The sequence below is a fragment of the Tasmannia lanceolata genome, unplaced genomic scaffold (assembly GCF_043159265.1).
Source record: "Tasmannia lanceolata isolate RefF3 unplaced genomic scaffold, GAP_Taslan_0.1 ptg000023l, whole genome shotgun sequence".
NCBI lineage: Eukaryota > Viridiplantae > Streptophyta > Magnoliopsida > Canellales > Winteraceae > Tasmannia > Tasmannia lanceolata.
In genome coordinates, this window is record NW_027518700.1 from 4,651,706 (window position 1) to 4,664,102 (window position 12,397).

The following is a 12,397-nucleotide window of genomic DNA, read 5'->3' on the forward strand; positions in this document are numbered from 1 at the left end:
TTGGCCTTGGACTTCTTCCGTGAAGGCCCTTCTTCGTCGGGAACTTCTTCACGAACGTATTCGGGGTCTTCAACTTGGGAGGAGCCTCCGATGTTGAGATTTTTGGTTTTAGGAGGCATGGTGACAGGAAATATGGATGGAGACAAAAGTGATATGTAAAGTAGAAGAGAAATAGCCCTAAAATGGAGGCCAAAAAGAGAAATAGAGAAGGGAAGAAAGAAAAAACGAAAAAAGGGTGAAATGCTAGGGTTTTAGGAAGAAGAGAGGGATTTGGAAGGGAGAAGAGGGTTTTGGAGGAAGATGTAGGGAGAAAATGACGGAACGAAAGAAAAAGTGGACTTACGGTTTCAAGAGAAGTGGTTTAGGTATAGGGAAAGAAGAGAAGAAAAGTAAAGTAAAAAAAAAGGAACCGGGTCCAGGGTTATGAAGCTCCTGGGCCGATTCTCGGAGTTCCGAGACACTGTGTCGGAGTTCCGAGAACAAAAGGAAAAAATTTTTTTCCATTGCCCGAATCTCGGAGTTCCGAGAATTACTCTCGGAACTCCGACAATTTCTGGTTTCTTGTATATGCTACTGGAACGAATCTCGGACTTCCGAGAAATGTTCTCGGAGCTCCGAGAATATACAGGTTTTTTGGATATGCTACTGGAAGGAATCTCGGAGTTCCGAGAATATACAGGTTTTTTTTTTAGGCTACTGGAACGAATCTCGGAGTTCCGAGAAATTTTCTCGGAGCTCCGAGAATATACAGGTTTTTTTTTTAGGCTACTGGAACGAATCTCGGAGTTCCGAGAAAATTTCTCGGAGCTCCGAGAATATACAGGTTTTTTTTTAGTCTACTGGTACGAATCTCGGAGTTCCGAGAAAATTTCTCGGAGCTCCGAGAATAGACGGTTGTTTTCACATTATACTGGACCGAATCTCGGAGTTCCGAGACATTGTCTCGGAATTCCGAGAATCCTTGGAGGTTCCACTTTAGGATCTGCTAACCCATTTATTTTATATTTTTATTTTGTATGAATTGTCTTTTGCTACACAAACTATTGAAATTGTGGCCCATCAAATGGACGTTATGGATCATCCTATGGTGTGGGGTGGAAAGTCCATTTGGAAAGAAGAGGGTGGGTGTTGTAAGAAATTAAGTGTGCAATTTATGAACAACTTTGAGGAAGAATTTTTTTCTTCCCAACAGTTCAACCAACCAAACAAAACCGGAAAAGCACAAAAAACAGGGGTCCCATTGCCAACTATGACGATGAAAATATAAAGTAGAGAGAATAACCACAATTACAAATAAATCATATTTCCATCCAATAGAAATATAAATTCCTCCAAAACTTTATGAACAAATATTTGATGATTTTCAAAGACCTTTACCATATTTCGCAATGAACCCAATGCCACAACCACCATCACTTCACAGAACTTGATTTTTCATTACAAATACATAGTTGTCAGTATGCTGAGATACAAACAAACCCTCCCTCTGTGTCTCTACACCCTGCTTTCTGTCCTACACATATGCGCCCAACAAATAAATGTAGCCCATTTTACCCCATTTTGCTTACAAATACACAGAAAACTTCACTGGAAAGACCATCAATGTCCACCATGTTTACAACATCCATCAGAACTTGAAGAGAGGTTCTTCATTTTTCAGTCATATATCCCCCTTAAGGAAATCACCACAGTCCCCAAACTCTCCGCGCAAGAATCTTTCGCAGAGCTGCAGCCGATAAGCGGGAATGTCAGACTTGCTGAAAGTAAATGGATCATTTGCATACAGATGGTCGATCGCTTTAAGCACGAACAAACCACAGTCGAACCTGCATAACAACAGTTGTATTGAGCGAATCAAAATCATAGCCTAGAAAAATAAACATTTAAATATACTAATATACTGACCCATTGGCCTGTTGTGGGAAATTTTCCATCTGCGCATATTGAAAGTGGTCTATATCACAGCCCCTTTCCTTTAAGTACTCCTTCAACAACACAACCTGCAAGTGGTTAACATTGACAGGTTTAGGAAACATAAGTGTTATACGTATAGATTTATAAGTAGGAAAACATTAAAGATGCTAACCCACTTACGGTCAATCCTGCTCTTTCCTGGAACTCTATTCCTTTACAGGAATTGCATTCGTGGAAGATTTTGTTGACCATATCGACAATGAGGAGAACCCAATGGTTGTCTTCACATAATGGTAATAGTACCATTTTTACTGCTTCGAGGTGGTGGTTTATAAGTCTACTGTGCAGAGCGTCCTTCGCTGTCCTCCACTTTTCTACCCTCTGGACCTCAGTGACTTCGGTCCCTACTGCAGTAAGAGTTCCCTATAAAAAAAAGGAATTCAATGGGATACTACAGATAAAATCTTATGTAAACCTCAATGTGGGATGATAGAAATAACACTTACATGTACCACCGATGGAACGAAGACAATTCCCCCCATTGTAGGATCTGCTAACCCATCATCGTTGGAGGACTGCACGTGCTTCCCATATATATCGACAATCTTCAAGGAAGAGAAGTAAATGTCAGATGTACATTATTCCCTACAGTAATGTAGAAATTAATGATAAAAAATGACACTTACAGTGCCAGTAAGGTATTGTCTGACATTCCATAGATGTTGTAGGTCTTCAGCTATTAGGTGTACATCATCCGTTTCCATGAGGATATCACTGCAAAATTGTATTAAATTGTTAGTTAATAATTTTCAATTCTGATCAACTTAAATCATGGTATAATATAATTCACATCTACTTGCCTTTTATCATGCTTTAGAAGTCTCTCTATCAGAGCTGTTCTCCTTCCCTTACGCATCTTCCCGTCATCCCCTTTCTTCTTGGGCGGTGGTTTAGGTATGTTGGGGTCCTCCCCCTGTTTCTTCCCTTCCTTCTGCCTCCTCTTTCAGGTCTTCCCTGAATAGTAGGGGCTTTTTCTAGCTCTCCCAGGTTTCCTACTCCTTCCATCCATCTTCACACCCCTCACAATGCTCCCTAATTCGGAATCCACCATCTCATCCCTTACACCACTCACTTTCATCTCAACTTCAGTAGATGGTGCCTCTTCCTTGGTCACCTCCATTTCGAACAATCGTTGTAAAGGGTTAAGGATCACCCCGTCTGTGGTGCCGAATATTTCTTCATGTGACTTGGGGTTCTGAGCCGATACATCTATTAGGGTGGCGGCTGCATCCATGTCACATCCAAGGTCAGCTAAATCCGTCCAATCCTTGCACAGCTGCGAAGAGAATCGTGCACCTTGAGATGCATTTTCGCCCTTCCTCTCCTCCTCAACCCCCTCCTCCTCAACCCCCTCCATTCTTCCCCCAGTCCCTTCATTTGTTCTCCGCATACGCTCCCATCCTTTTTTCAAATCCTCCTCTTTCTTTCTGACATCTTCCTCTCTTTTTCCAACATCTTCCTCTCTTTTTCTTATTTCTTCCCATGCCGCTGTAATCATCTGCCACTGTCTATCAATTACATCTCCCTCTCTCGCCAAAAATTTTATATGCTTCGACTCATCTTCACTACTTCCTTTCTCCATTTCACTTTCTACTCCCAAAACTATCCCCTCGGATTCCAACTGTTCCTTATCGACTTCCATTGTCTCATCAACATCCTAATGTTTAAACATGACAGTCAATGATCAAATTTAAAAAATCAATAAGTAAAATAAAATAACGTACGCAACATAGTCATGCTCGACTGCATTACCTCATCCTGTAGGTACTGTGACTTCTCTAACAGAGATACTTTCAATGTCACCACCACCTGAATTTTTGGAAAACATAGTCAGTTATCAAGATACTAGTATTGATATATACGTTAACAAAATTTTCATATCTCACCTCTGATTTCTTTATCTGCTTCTGCTCCACTAATCGATATGTCTTTGATTCGTTTGCTTTCCAGTCCCATTTAAGGACACGTGGACGAGCAGTTGGATTGGTGGGAATCCAAAATGTGGTATGCTCGTATAACCATACCTGCATACATACGAAACACCATGTTAATCAAACTATAAACAGCACGGTTAGAATATTAAATGTCATGAGTCCAAATTACCTGAATTACCAACGAGCAGCCACCAAGGTACCTGCCACCCTTGCTGACTCTGTCTAGGTAATCTACGAGCCAGTCATACACTGCCATCGCCCAGTTATAGTTGCCAATGTTTCCTATGTCGTCGATGTAGGGCCAGAAGAGCTCGTCAGCTCGATGTGCACTTTTTGGGAAAAGGACAGAGGCAAAAAGATGCAGGAGAACATATTTCAATGTCTTCTCTATCGAAACTTTATTGCGTTCTCTAACTAATGCTGTAATTTCATTCTCAATAACCGATGCCTTGACGTTGGCCTCTGGAAATGGCCAGCCAGGCACTTTAGGTTGCGGTTTTGTCCTGTCGAATGACAGAACCCTCACCACGTCCATTCGCTCTCCAGTAAGTGGCAGTCCTAATGCCAATGCCACATCTCTTGGAAGGAAGGGGACATTTATACTCCCTAACGTGAACGTGTTAGTGCCGGGAGTCCACTTATCGTGGATAGCTCTTATGAGAGGCTTGTGCATGATAATGTCCTCCATGCCAAACAGATGTCGGAAAGGAGTCTTTTCTATGGCATGAAAATTGACTGGCTTGAACTTTATCCTGTCCATTGCCGATTTGAAAGAAACTGGAGAACATCGTGCTGGGACGTATGGAGCCTGCAAAACAAATTACATCGCCAAAATATATGTCGTAAATGAATTAACTTACTATCATTGATACAATTAACAACATACACACTTACATCTGTTCCTCTCTTCTTCACAGCTGCAGTTTTCGTCTCCTCCCCTTCTAAACTCCTTTCTGTCCTTCTTGGAGGTTTTGTTACTTTCACTCTATCACTTTTTCGCATCACCATCTTTCAAGGCTTTGAATGGCTCCTGACCGGATAAAAACTGTATAACAATGAACAACCAAATCTAAATCACCGAGATCAATTCATAACCCAAAAACTCAGTTATATTGACAATCATTAAAAATCTAGTCTTCATCATCTCTAAAATAAATTACCAAGAAAATCAATAAAATCCAATCCATAGCATAAACTCATATTCCCAATCAGTACTATTATGAAGAAAAGCTACCAAGCAAACCAACAATTATTACAATTCTCATACTTACCTGAAAATATGTATCATGTCTGTAACCTCTAAGGTCTGGCTTCTTAGATATGAAGCAAAGCAAAGAAGAAATAAAAGAGCTAACCAATAAGTGCAACCATCAGTGTTCTATATGAATTTTCTGAAAGCACAACAACAAGGACAAACCCCCAAAACAGATTAGGAGGTCTGTTAAAATTCTCATCCACATGGGCATCAGGCGAGTATTAGCTCACATGCATTTAAAAAAAAACTTATAGCATCAGACCTTTTGAGAAACAAAGCAGATAAGCACTAGGTATTGGAATTCAATGACCACCATTGGACCAATAATTTAATAAATGAAATCGAAGATAAAACAAGTGAACCATGACTGCTTCAACAATGAACATGGGTCTCCACATGGTATTAAAGAAGGCCCATCAACTATAAACTGTGCCCTCTACATGGTATTGAAGAAGGTGTTTTTGAAAACCCATTTCTCCACTCCACATATTGTAAAAATAAAAGCCTAGCATAAACAAATAGCAGACGACCATTTGCATTTATTTGACTCCGTAGGTGGAAATGTGGTACCTGATATGTACATGAAATGCAATCGCATTTCTCCATCCCAAAAATTAACGTACAAAATAAAACCTAGCATAAATGCAGAAGAAGGTCCTGAAGTTGAAAATCAACTCTATTTCAGCTACAAAGAAGGGGTTATTAGTACGTAAGGGGGGCTTCTCAAGGGCAACCGAGGGGAGCTATGCATGATATTAGAGAAGGGATTATGGGCACTCAAATGGGGTAGAAGAAGTACCCTTGGAGGGTCCACCAAATCCAGAAGAAAGTCCTGAAGTTGAAAGTCATGGGTTTTCAGCTACAAAAAAGGGGTTATTAGTACCTAAGGGGGGCTTCTCAAGGGCAACCGAGGGGAGCTATGGATGGTATTAGAGAAGGGATTATGGGCCCTCAAATGGGGTAGAAGAAGGACCTGAAGTTCAAAGGCATGTGTTTTCAGCTACAAAAAAGGGGTTATTAGTACCTAAGGGAGGCTTCTCAAGGGCAACAGTGGGGAGCTATGCATGGTATTAGAGAAGGGATTATGGGCCCTCAAATGGGGTAGAAGAAGTACCCTCGGAGGGTCCATCAAATCCAGAAGAAGGTCCTGAAGTTCAAAGGCATGTGTTTTCAGCTACAAAGAAGGGGTTATTAGTACCTAAGGGGGGCTTCTCAAGGCCAATAGAGGGGACCTATGGATGGTATTAGAGAAGGGATTATGGGCCCTCAAATGGGGTAGAAGAAGTACCCTCGGAGGGTCCATCAAATCCAGAAGAAGGTCCTGAAGTTCAAAGGCATGGGTTTTCAGCTACAAAGAAGGGGTTATTAGTACCTAAGGGGGGCTTCTGAAGGGCAATAGAGGGGACCTATGGATGGTATTAGAGAAGGGATTATGGGCCCTCAAATGGGGTAGGAGAAGTACCCTCGGAGGGTCCATCAAATCCAGAAGAAGGTCCTCAAGGTGAAAGGCATGGGTTTTCAGCTACAAAGAAGGGGTTATTAGTACCTAAGGGGGGCTTCTCAAGGCCAACAAAGGGGACCTATGGATGGTATTAGAGAAGGGATTATGGGCACTCAAATGGGGTAGGAGAAGTACCCTTGGAGGGTGCAGCAAATCCAAAGATGGTGCTCAAGTTGAAAGGCATAGGTTTTCAGCTACAAAGAAGGGGTTATTAGTACCTAAGGGGGGCTTCTCAACGGCAACAGAGGGGACCTATGGATGGTATTAGAGAAGGGATTATGGGCCCTCAAATGGGGTACGAGAAGTACCCTTGGAGGGTGCAGCAAATCCAAAGATGGTGCTCAAGTTGAAAGGCATGGGTTTTCAGTTACAAAGAAGGGGTTATTAGTACCTAAGGGGGGCTTCTCAAGGGCAACCGAGGGGAGCTATACATGGTATTAGAGAAGGGATTATGGGCACTCAAATGGGGTAGAAGAAGTACCCTTGGAGGGTCCATCAAATCCAGAAGATAGTCCTTAAGTTGAAAGTCATGGGTTTTCAGTTACAAAAAGGGGTTATTAGTACGTAAGGGGGGCTTCTCAAGGGCAATAGAGGGGAGCTATGCATGGTATTAGAGAAGGGATTATGGGCCATCAAATGGGGTAGAAGAAGTACCCTCGGAGGGTTCATCAAATCCAGAAGAAGGTCCTGAAGTTCAAAGGCATGGGTTTTCAGCTACAAAGAAGGGGTTATTAGTACCTAAGGGGGGCTTCTCAAGGGCAATAGAGGGGACCTATGGATGGTATTAGAGAAGGGATTGTGCGCCCTCAAATGGGGTAGAAGAAGTACCCTTGGAGGGTCCATCAAATCCAGAAGATGGTCCTGAAGTTCAAAGTCATGGGTTTTCAGCTACAAAGAAGGGGTTATTAGTACCTAAGGGGAGCTTCTCAAGGGCAACCGAGGGGAGCTATGCATTGTATTAGAGAAGGGATTATGGGCCCTCAAATGGGGTAGAAGAAGTACCCTTGGAGGGTCCATGAAAGTCATGGGTTTTCAGCTATAAAAAAGGGGTTATTAGTACGTAAGGGGGGCTTCTCATGGGCAATAGAAGGGACCTATGGATGGTATTAGAGAAGGGATTATGGGCACTCAAATGGGGTAGGAGAAGTACCCTCAGAGGGTCCATCAAATCCAGAAGAAGGTCCTCAAGGTGAAAGGCATGGGTTTTCAGCTACAAAGAATGGGTTATTAGTACCTAAGGGGGGCTTCTCAAGGGCAACCGAGGGGAGCTATGCATGGTATTAGAGAAGGGATTATGGGCACTCAAATGGGGTAGAAGAAGTACCCTTGGAGGGTCCATCAAATCCAGAAGAAAGTCCTGAAGTTGAAAGTCATGGGTTTTCAGCTACAAAAAGGGGTTATTAGTACCTAGAAGAAGTCGCCATAGAGGGGCCATCAACTGCCTAACATGGTCCCCAAGTTCACAGAAAAGGGTTTCCAGCTACTAGTACCAAAAGAGGGTTTTCAAGGCCAATATAGGGGAGCTCTACATGGTTTTCAAGAAGGTGATTTTGAAATCCCATTTCTCCACTCCACAAATTGTAAAATTAAAAGCCTAGCATTAACATATGTAAATGAAACAAAATCGCATTTCTCCATTCCACAAATTAACGTAAAAAATTAAACCCTAGCATCAACAAATACCGTAGCATGCAACTCTATTTTACTCTGTAGGTGGATACGCATGTATGAAATGAAATCCCATCTCTCCATTTCACAAATTAATGTACAAAATAAAACCCTACAATAAATAAACAGCAGAACGTTTCTCCATTTCACAAATTAATGTAAAACATAAAACCCTAGCAGCAACAAACAACATTTAAAAGCATTTACAACTATTTTACTCTGTAGGAGGAAATGCAGTAACTGACATGTATATGAACTGAAAAAAATCAAAAACATATAGCATGAAAAAGGATTCCCCCCCCCTTTTGCATCTCTCTCAACCTGATTTTCCTCTTCAAAAATAAATAAAAATGAGATTGAATAAAGGAAGGGAAGGAAACGACGTACCAGGTAGGGTTTCCTTCAAATGCGAGGTTTGATACGTACTTCACCTTGGTCGAGATCGCCGTCGAGATCGCCGGAGTGATTGCCGTAGAGATCGCCGGAGGGAGGAGAGGACGAAATAAATTTAACAGAGACGAGAGGAGGGAAGAGGAAAGAGAGAGGAGGGAAACCGTAAATGTTTTTTATTTTATTTTTTCTAAGTCATTTCACTGTTTCTGCCAGAGGGGCATTCTCGTCATTCGAAATTTCGAAATCCAAATTTTGACCCCCTTCTGTTATTTCCAACAAACCCTTGACCCCTTTGATATTATGCCTTTTATTTGGCTCCCTTATGTCTAATTTCCTATATCATTTAACTCTGGCACTTCCGGTATAATCGTCTCCCTTCTTCCTTGCATTCGAAACCGGTCCCTTCTCATCTCCCTTTTTTATTTTGCTCTTTTAGTTCAGTTCTTTTTTTTTTTCCTTTTTTTCTTTATCCTTTACTGCTGTGTTCTCTTAGTTTCCTTTTCCCACTTTTCCGCCGAAAATTTTCTTTTTTTCCGTGGAAAACTCCAAAAACCGTGTTCTTTAGTTTCCGCGGAAACTTTTATAACTTACTTGGAAATTTATAAAAAATTACGTGGAAAAGGGCTTTCCGCGATTTCACGGAAAGCCCTTTCCCCACCTCATACATCGGAAACCACTATATTTCTCCGACTTTACCCATACTCTCTCTCTCTCTCTCTCTCTCTCGCGCGCGCGCAAGGCCACTGTCGACGTCTCTCTCTCGCAAGACCTCCGTCCGGTAAGTCTCCTCTCTCTCCCTCTCTCCACCCCTCACTCTCTCTGTCTCTATCTCTATCTTTCTCTGAATTTTTTTGCTGGATATAGGGTTTCGGATAAGGGGTTTGAGGGTAGGGATTCGGATTTACTAGTTAAGGTTTCGTTTTTTATCTTTTTTTTCCCATTATATTTTGGTATTTAGGGTTTCCGAGTTTGGATTTAGGGTCTATGGTTTTATGCATTTAGTTTAGGGTTTACAGATTTGGGTTAGAGTTTATGATTTATATGGATTTAGGGTTCCAGAAATAAGGTTTATAGATCTTCTGTTACCGTATTTTTTTTGTATTTGGGTACATCTGTTACAAATATTTTTTTTGTATTTTTTTTTGCAAATCAACAAGTTTTGTTACAATATTTTTGGTATTTGTTCCTCATTTTTTCATATTTTGGGTAGATCTAGGGTTGGTATTTGTTCCTCATTTCTTTGTATTTGGTACAATATTTTGGGTATTTGTTCGTACCTGTTCGTATTATTTTTTTGCAAATCAACATGTTTTGTTTGGTATTTATTCTCTTGTGCTGGATATTTATTTTGCTTGGTATTTATTCTCTTGTGATGGGAAATAGGGTTTAAGGGTTAGGATTAGGGTTTAGTGGTTTATGGTAATGAGATTCACATTTCTGATTTTTTTAACACAGAATTTGGGTTTAATGTATTAGTTACTCAGAATTCTACATGTTAGTTTGTCACAGTTTCTGTTTAACAGGTTTCTATTGAGTTTCCGTGCAACGAAACACATATTTCTGTAGTTTTTGTGAAGTTTCTGGGAGCTTTCTGTCAGGTTTCTGTGCAACGAAACGCTCATCTGACAGGTTTTCTGTGAGGTTTCTTTTCCTTCCCTTTCCTTTCTGCCACGTCAGTTTCCTTCCCTTCCCTTCCATTCCCTTTCCTTTCCCGACGAGAGAACAGAGCATCAGAACCCAGCTCTCTTAACTCCTATTTCATCATTAATATCTACAATCTCATGGAAAACAATAACAGTCCACAAACTGAGAAAAATCAGTGTGGGCCGTGTGGCGATTATCCTAGAGTTGGGGTGAAAAAATAATCTCTCCGAGAAAAAAACCAAACAGAAGCCAAAAAGGGTCCATTTCAAAAAAAAGAAGAAGAAGAAGCCAAGAAGGGTTTTTATAAGAGAAAAGTATGGAATGTGGGCCGATGTTTAGTGAAAATACAGATTGCGGGCACCTTTTAAAACTAGAACAAAAAATGGGCTAATCTTCAAAATCGGGTTGGAAAAAGACCATGATACCCTTCTGACATCAACAGAAACGTCAGCGTGTTTCACGAGGTTCTTTTGGTTCGTCTGGTATTTGAACCGACAGAAGTCACAGAACCATGGGTTCGATTCTATCTTGGCCGTCGGAAATACCTAGAGACGGATGGATGGCTGACACGTGTTGAAAAACTTTTTGGAATGCTAGCGGCTCTATACATAGTCGGTTTGGTTTGGATTGAAATCTTTCTGTGAACTCAAGAGTCCTTGGGTTCCATTAATCTTGGTCGTTGCCAATATGAATAGATGGTCAGATCCACGACACGCGGACATCAATATGAAATGGTGGCGTCTTCTAATAATACCCCTCTTTGTAACCATTATTTCTATCAGCGTACCCATTATTTCCTCCGGCATACCCGCCGACGTACCCACTATTCCCCTCTTTGTACCCATAATTTCTGCCGGTGTACCTATTATTTCCGTCGGCGTACCTATTATTGCTCTCTCTGTAACCATTATTTCCATTGACCCACCCATTATTTCCGCCGGCGTACCCATTATTTCCTTCTTTGTAACCATTATTTTCATCGGCGTACCCATTATTTCCCTCTTTGTAACCATTATTTCCATCAGCATACCCATTATTTCTATCTTGGTTGTCGAAAATACCTAGAGACGGATAGATGCCTGACACGTGTTGAAAAGATAAGTGAGAAAAGATAACGTCTACCGTTCTAAGGCAAAAGATAAGTGAGAAAAGATAACGTCAGTGTTCCAAAAAGTACAATAACGTCGAGGTTCTAAAAAGTTTTCCAACACGTGTCAAGATCCATTCGTCTCTAGTTATTTCCGACGGCCAAGATAGAAACGAACCCAAGGTTCTCTCGGTTCAGATACACATTTAAATGAACCAAAAGAAGCCTCGTGAATCAGGCTAATTTAAGAGGTAGTAATGAAAATGGAGGACTCTGTCGATGTCAGAAGGGTATTAGGGTCTTTTGACCACTCGATTTTGAAGTGTAACCCTTTTTTTTTTGGTTCCTGTTTTAAAAGGTGTCCGCAATATGTATTTTCACTTTGGAGGGGGGGGGGGGAGGTTAGTCGGAAGGGATTCTCACGGCCTTTGAGGGACTGATTGAATCCCGCGTTTCTTTGGACGAACTTTAAAAGCCCGTGTTAGTCGCAAGTTCCCGAAATGGGTGAACTCTCACCCGACGCGACCTTCAAGTTCCCGCTTATGACTAAATCAGAAGGGATTCTCACGGCCTTTGAGGGACTCTCACCCCTTCCATTTCGAAATGGGCGAACTCTCACCCCTTCCATTTCGGAAGGGGTTAGTCAGAAGGGATTCTCACGGCCTTTGAGGGACTGATTGAATCTCGCGTTAGTGGCCCGCATTTCTCTGGACGAACTTTAAAAGCCTGTGTTAGTTGCAAGTTCCCGAAATGGGCGAATTCTCTCCCTACGCGACCTTCAAGTTCCTGCTTATGACTAAATCGACGCAACAAATTGTCACGCCCAAAGAGGTGGTATTTTGGGTTTTCGTCCTTTCTCGTCTCGTTCAGGTTCCTTGCGTTCTTCATCAAAGGTTCTGGTTGCTCTCCCAACTGCAAGAGGTCTCTCTCCCTTGCTGTTT

The 12,397-nt window shown here is 41.6% G+C and overlaps 2 protein-coding genes across 2 annotated transcripts in view; one reads left to right on the forward strand and one right to left on the reverse strand.

Annotated features, from left to right (window-relative positions):
• Positions 1–1,338: 1,338 nt before the first annotated feature.
• LOC143856832 (ubiquitin-like-specific protease 1A) lies at positions 1,339–2,471 on the reverse strand. The gene is made up of 4 exons (XM_077367130.1): positions 2,421–2,471; positions 2,095–2,337; positions 1,906–2,000; positions 1,339–1,826 (listed from the first exon to the last, which is right to left on the reverse strand). The coding sequence occupies exons 1-4, from the start codon at positions 2,454–2,456 to the stop codon at positions 1,661–1,663; spliced, it is 540 nt and encodes a 179-aa protein (XP_077223245.1). The 5' UTR covers positions 2,457–2,471; the 3' UTR covers positions 1,339–1,660.
• A 6,958-nt stretch (positions 2,472–9,429) lies between these two features.
• HAF01 (HAC13 protein (HAC13)) overlaps positions 9,430–12,397 on the forward strand; it is a 71,050-nt gene continuing 68,082 nt past the window's right edge. Inside the window, exon 1 of the mRNA XM_077366792.1 lies at positions 9,430–9,503. The gene's annotated coding sequence lies outside the window, so the exon portion shown is untranslated. The remainder of the gene's footprint in view (positions 9,504–12,397) is intronic.

Coding starts and splice junctions, on each gene's coding strand:
- LOC143856832 (XM_077367130.1), bottom strand. CDS start 2,456: ATGGGGGGAATTGTCTTCGTTCCATCGGTGGTACAT. Junction 2,338..2,420: donor TCGTTCCATCGGTGGTACAT/GTAAGTGTTATT, acceptor TTTTTTTTATAG/GGAACTCTTACTGCAGTAGG. Junction 1,827..1,905: donor TTCCCACAACAGGCCAATGG/GTCAGTATATTA, acceptor GTTGTTATGCAG/GTTCGACTGTGGTTTGTTCG.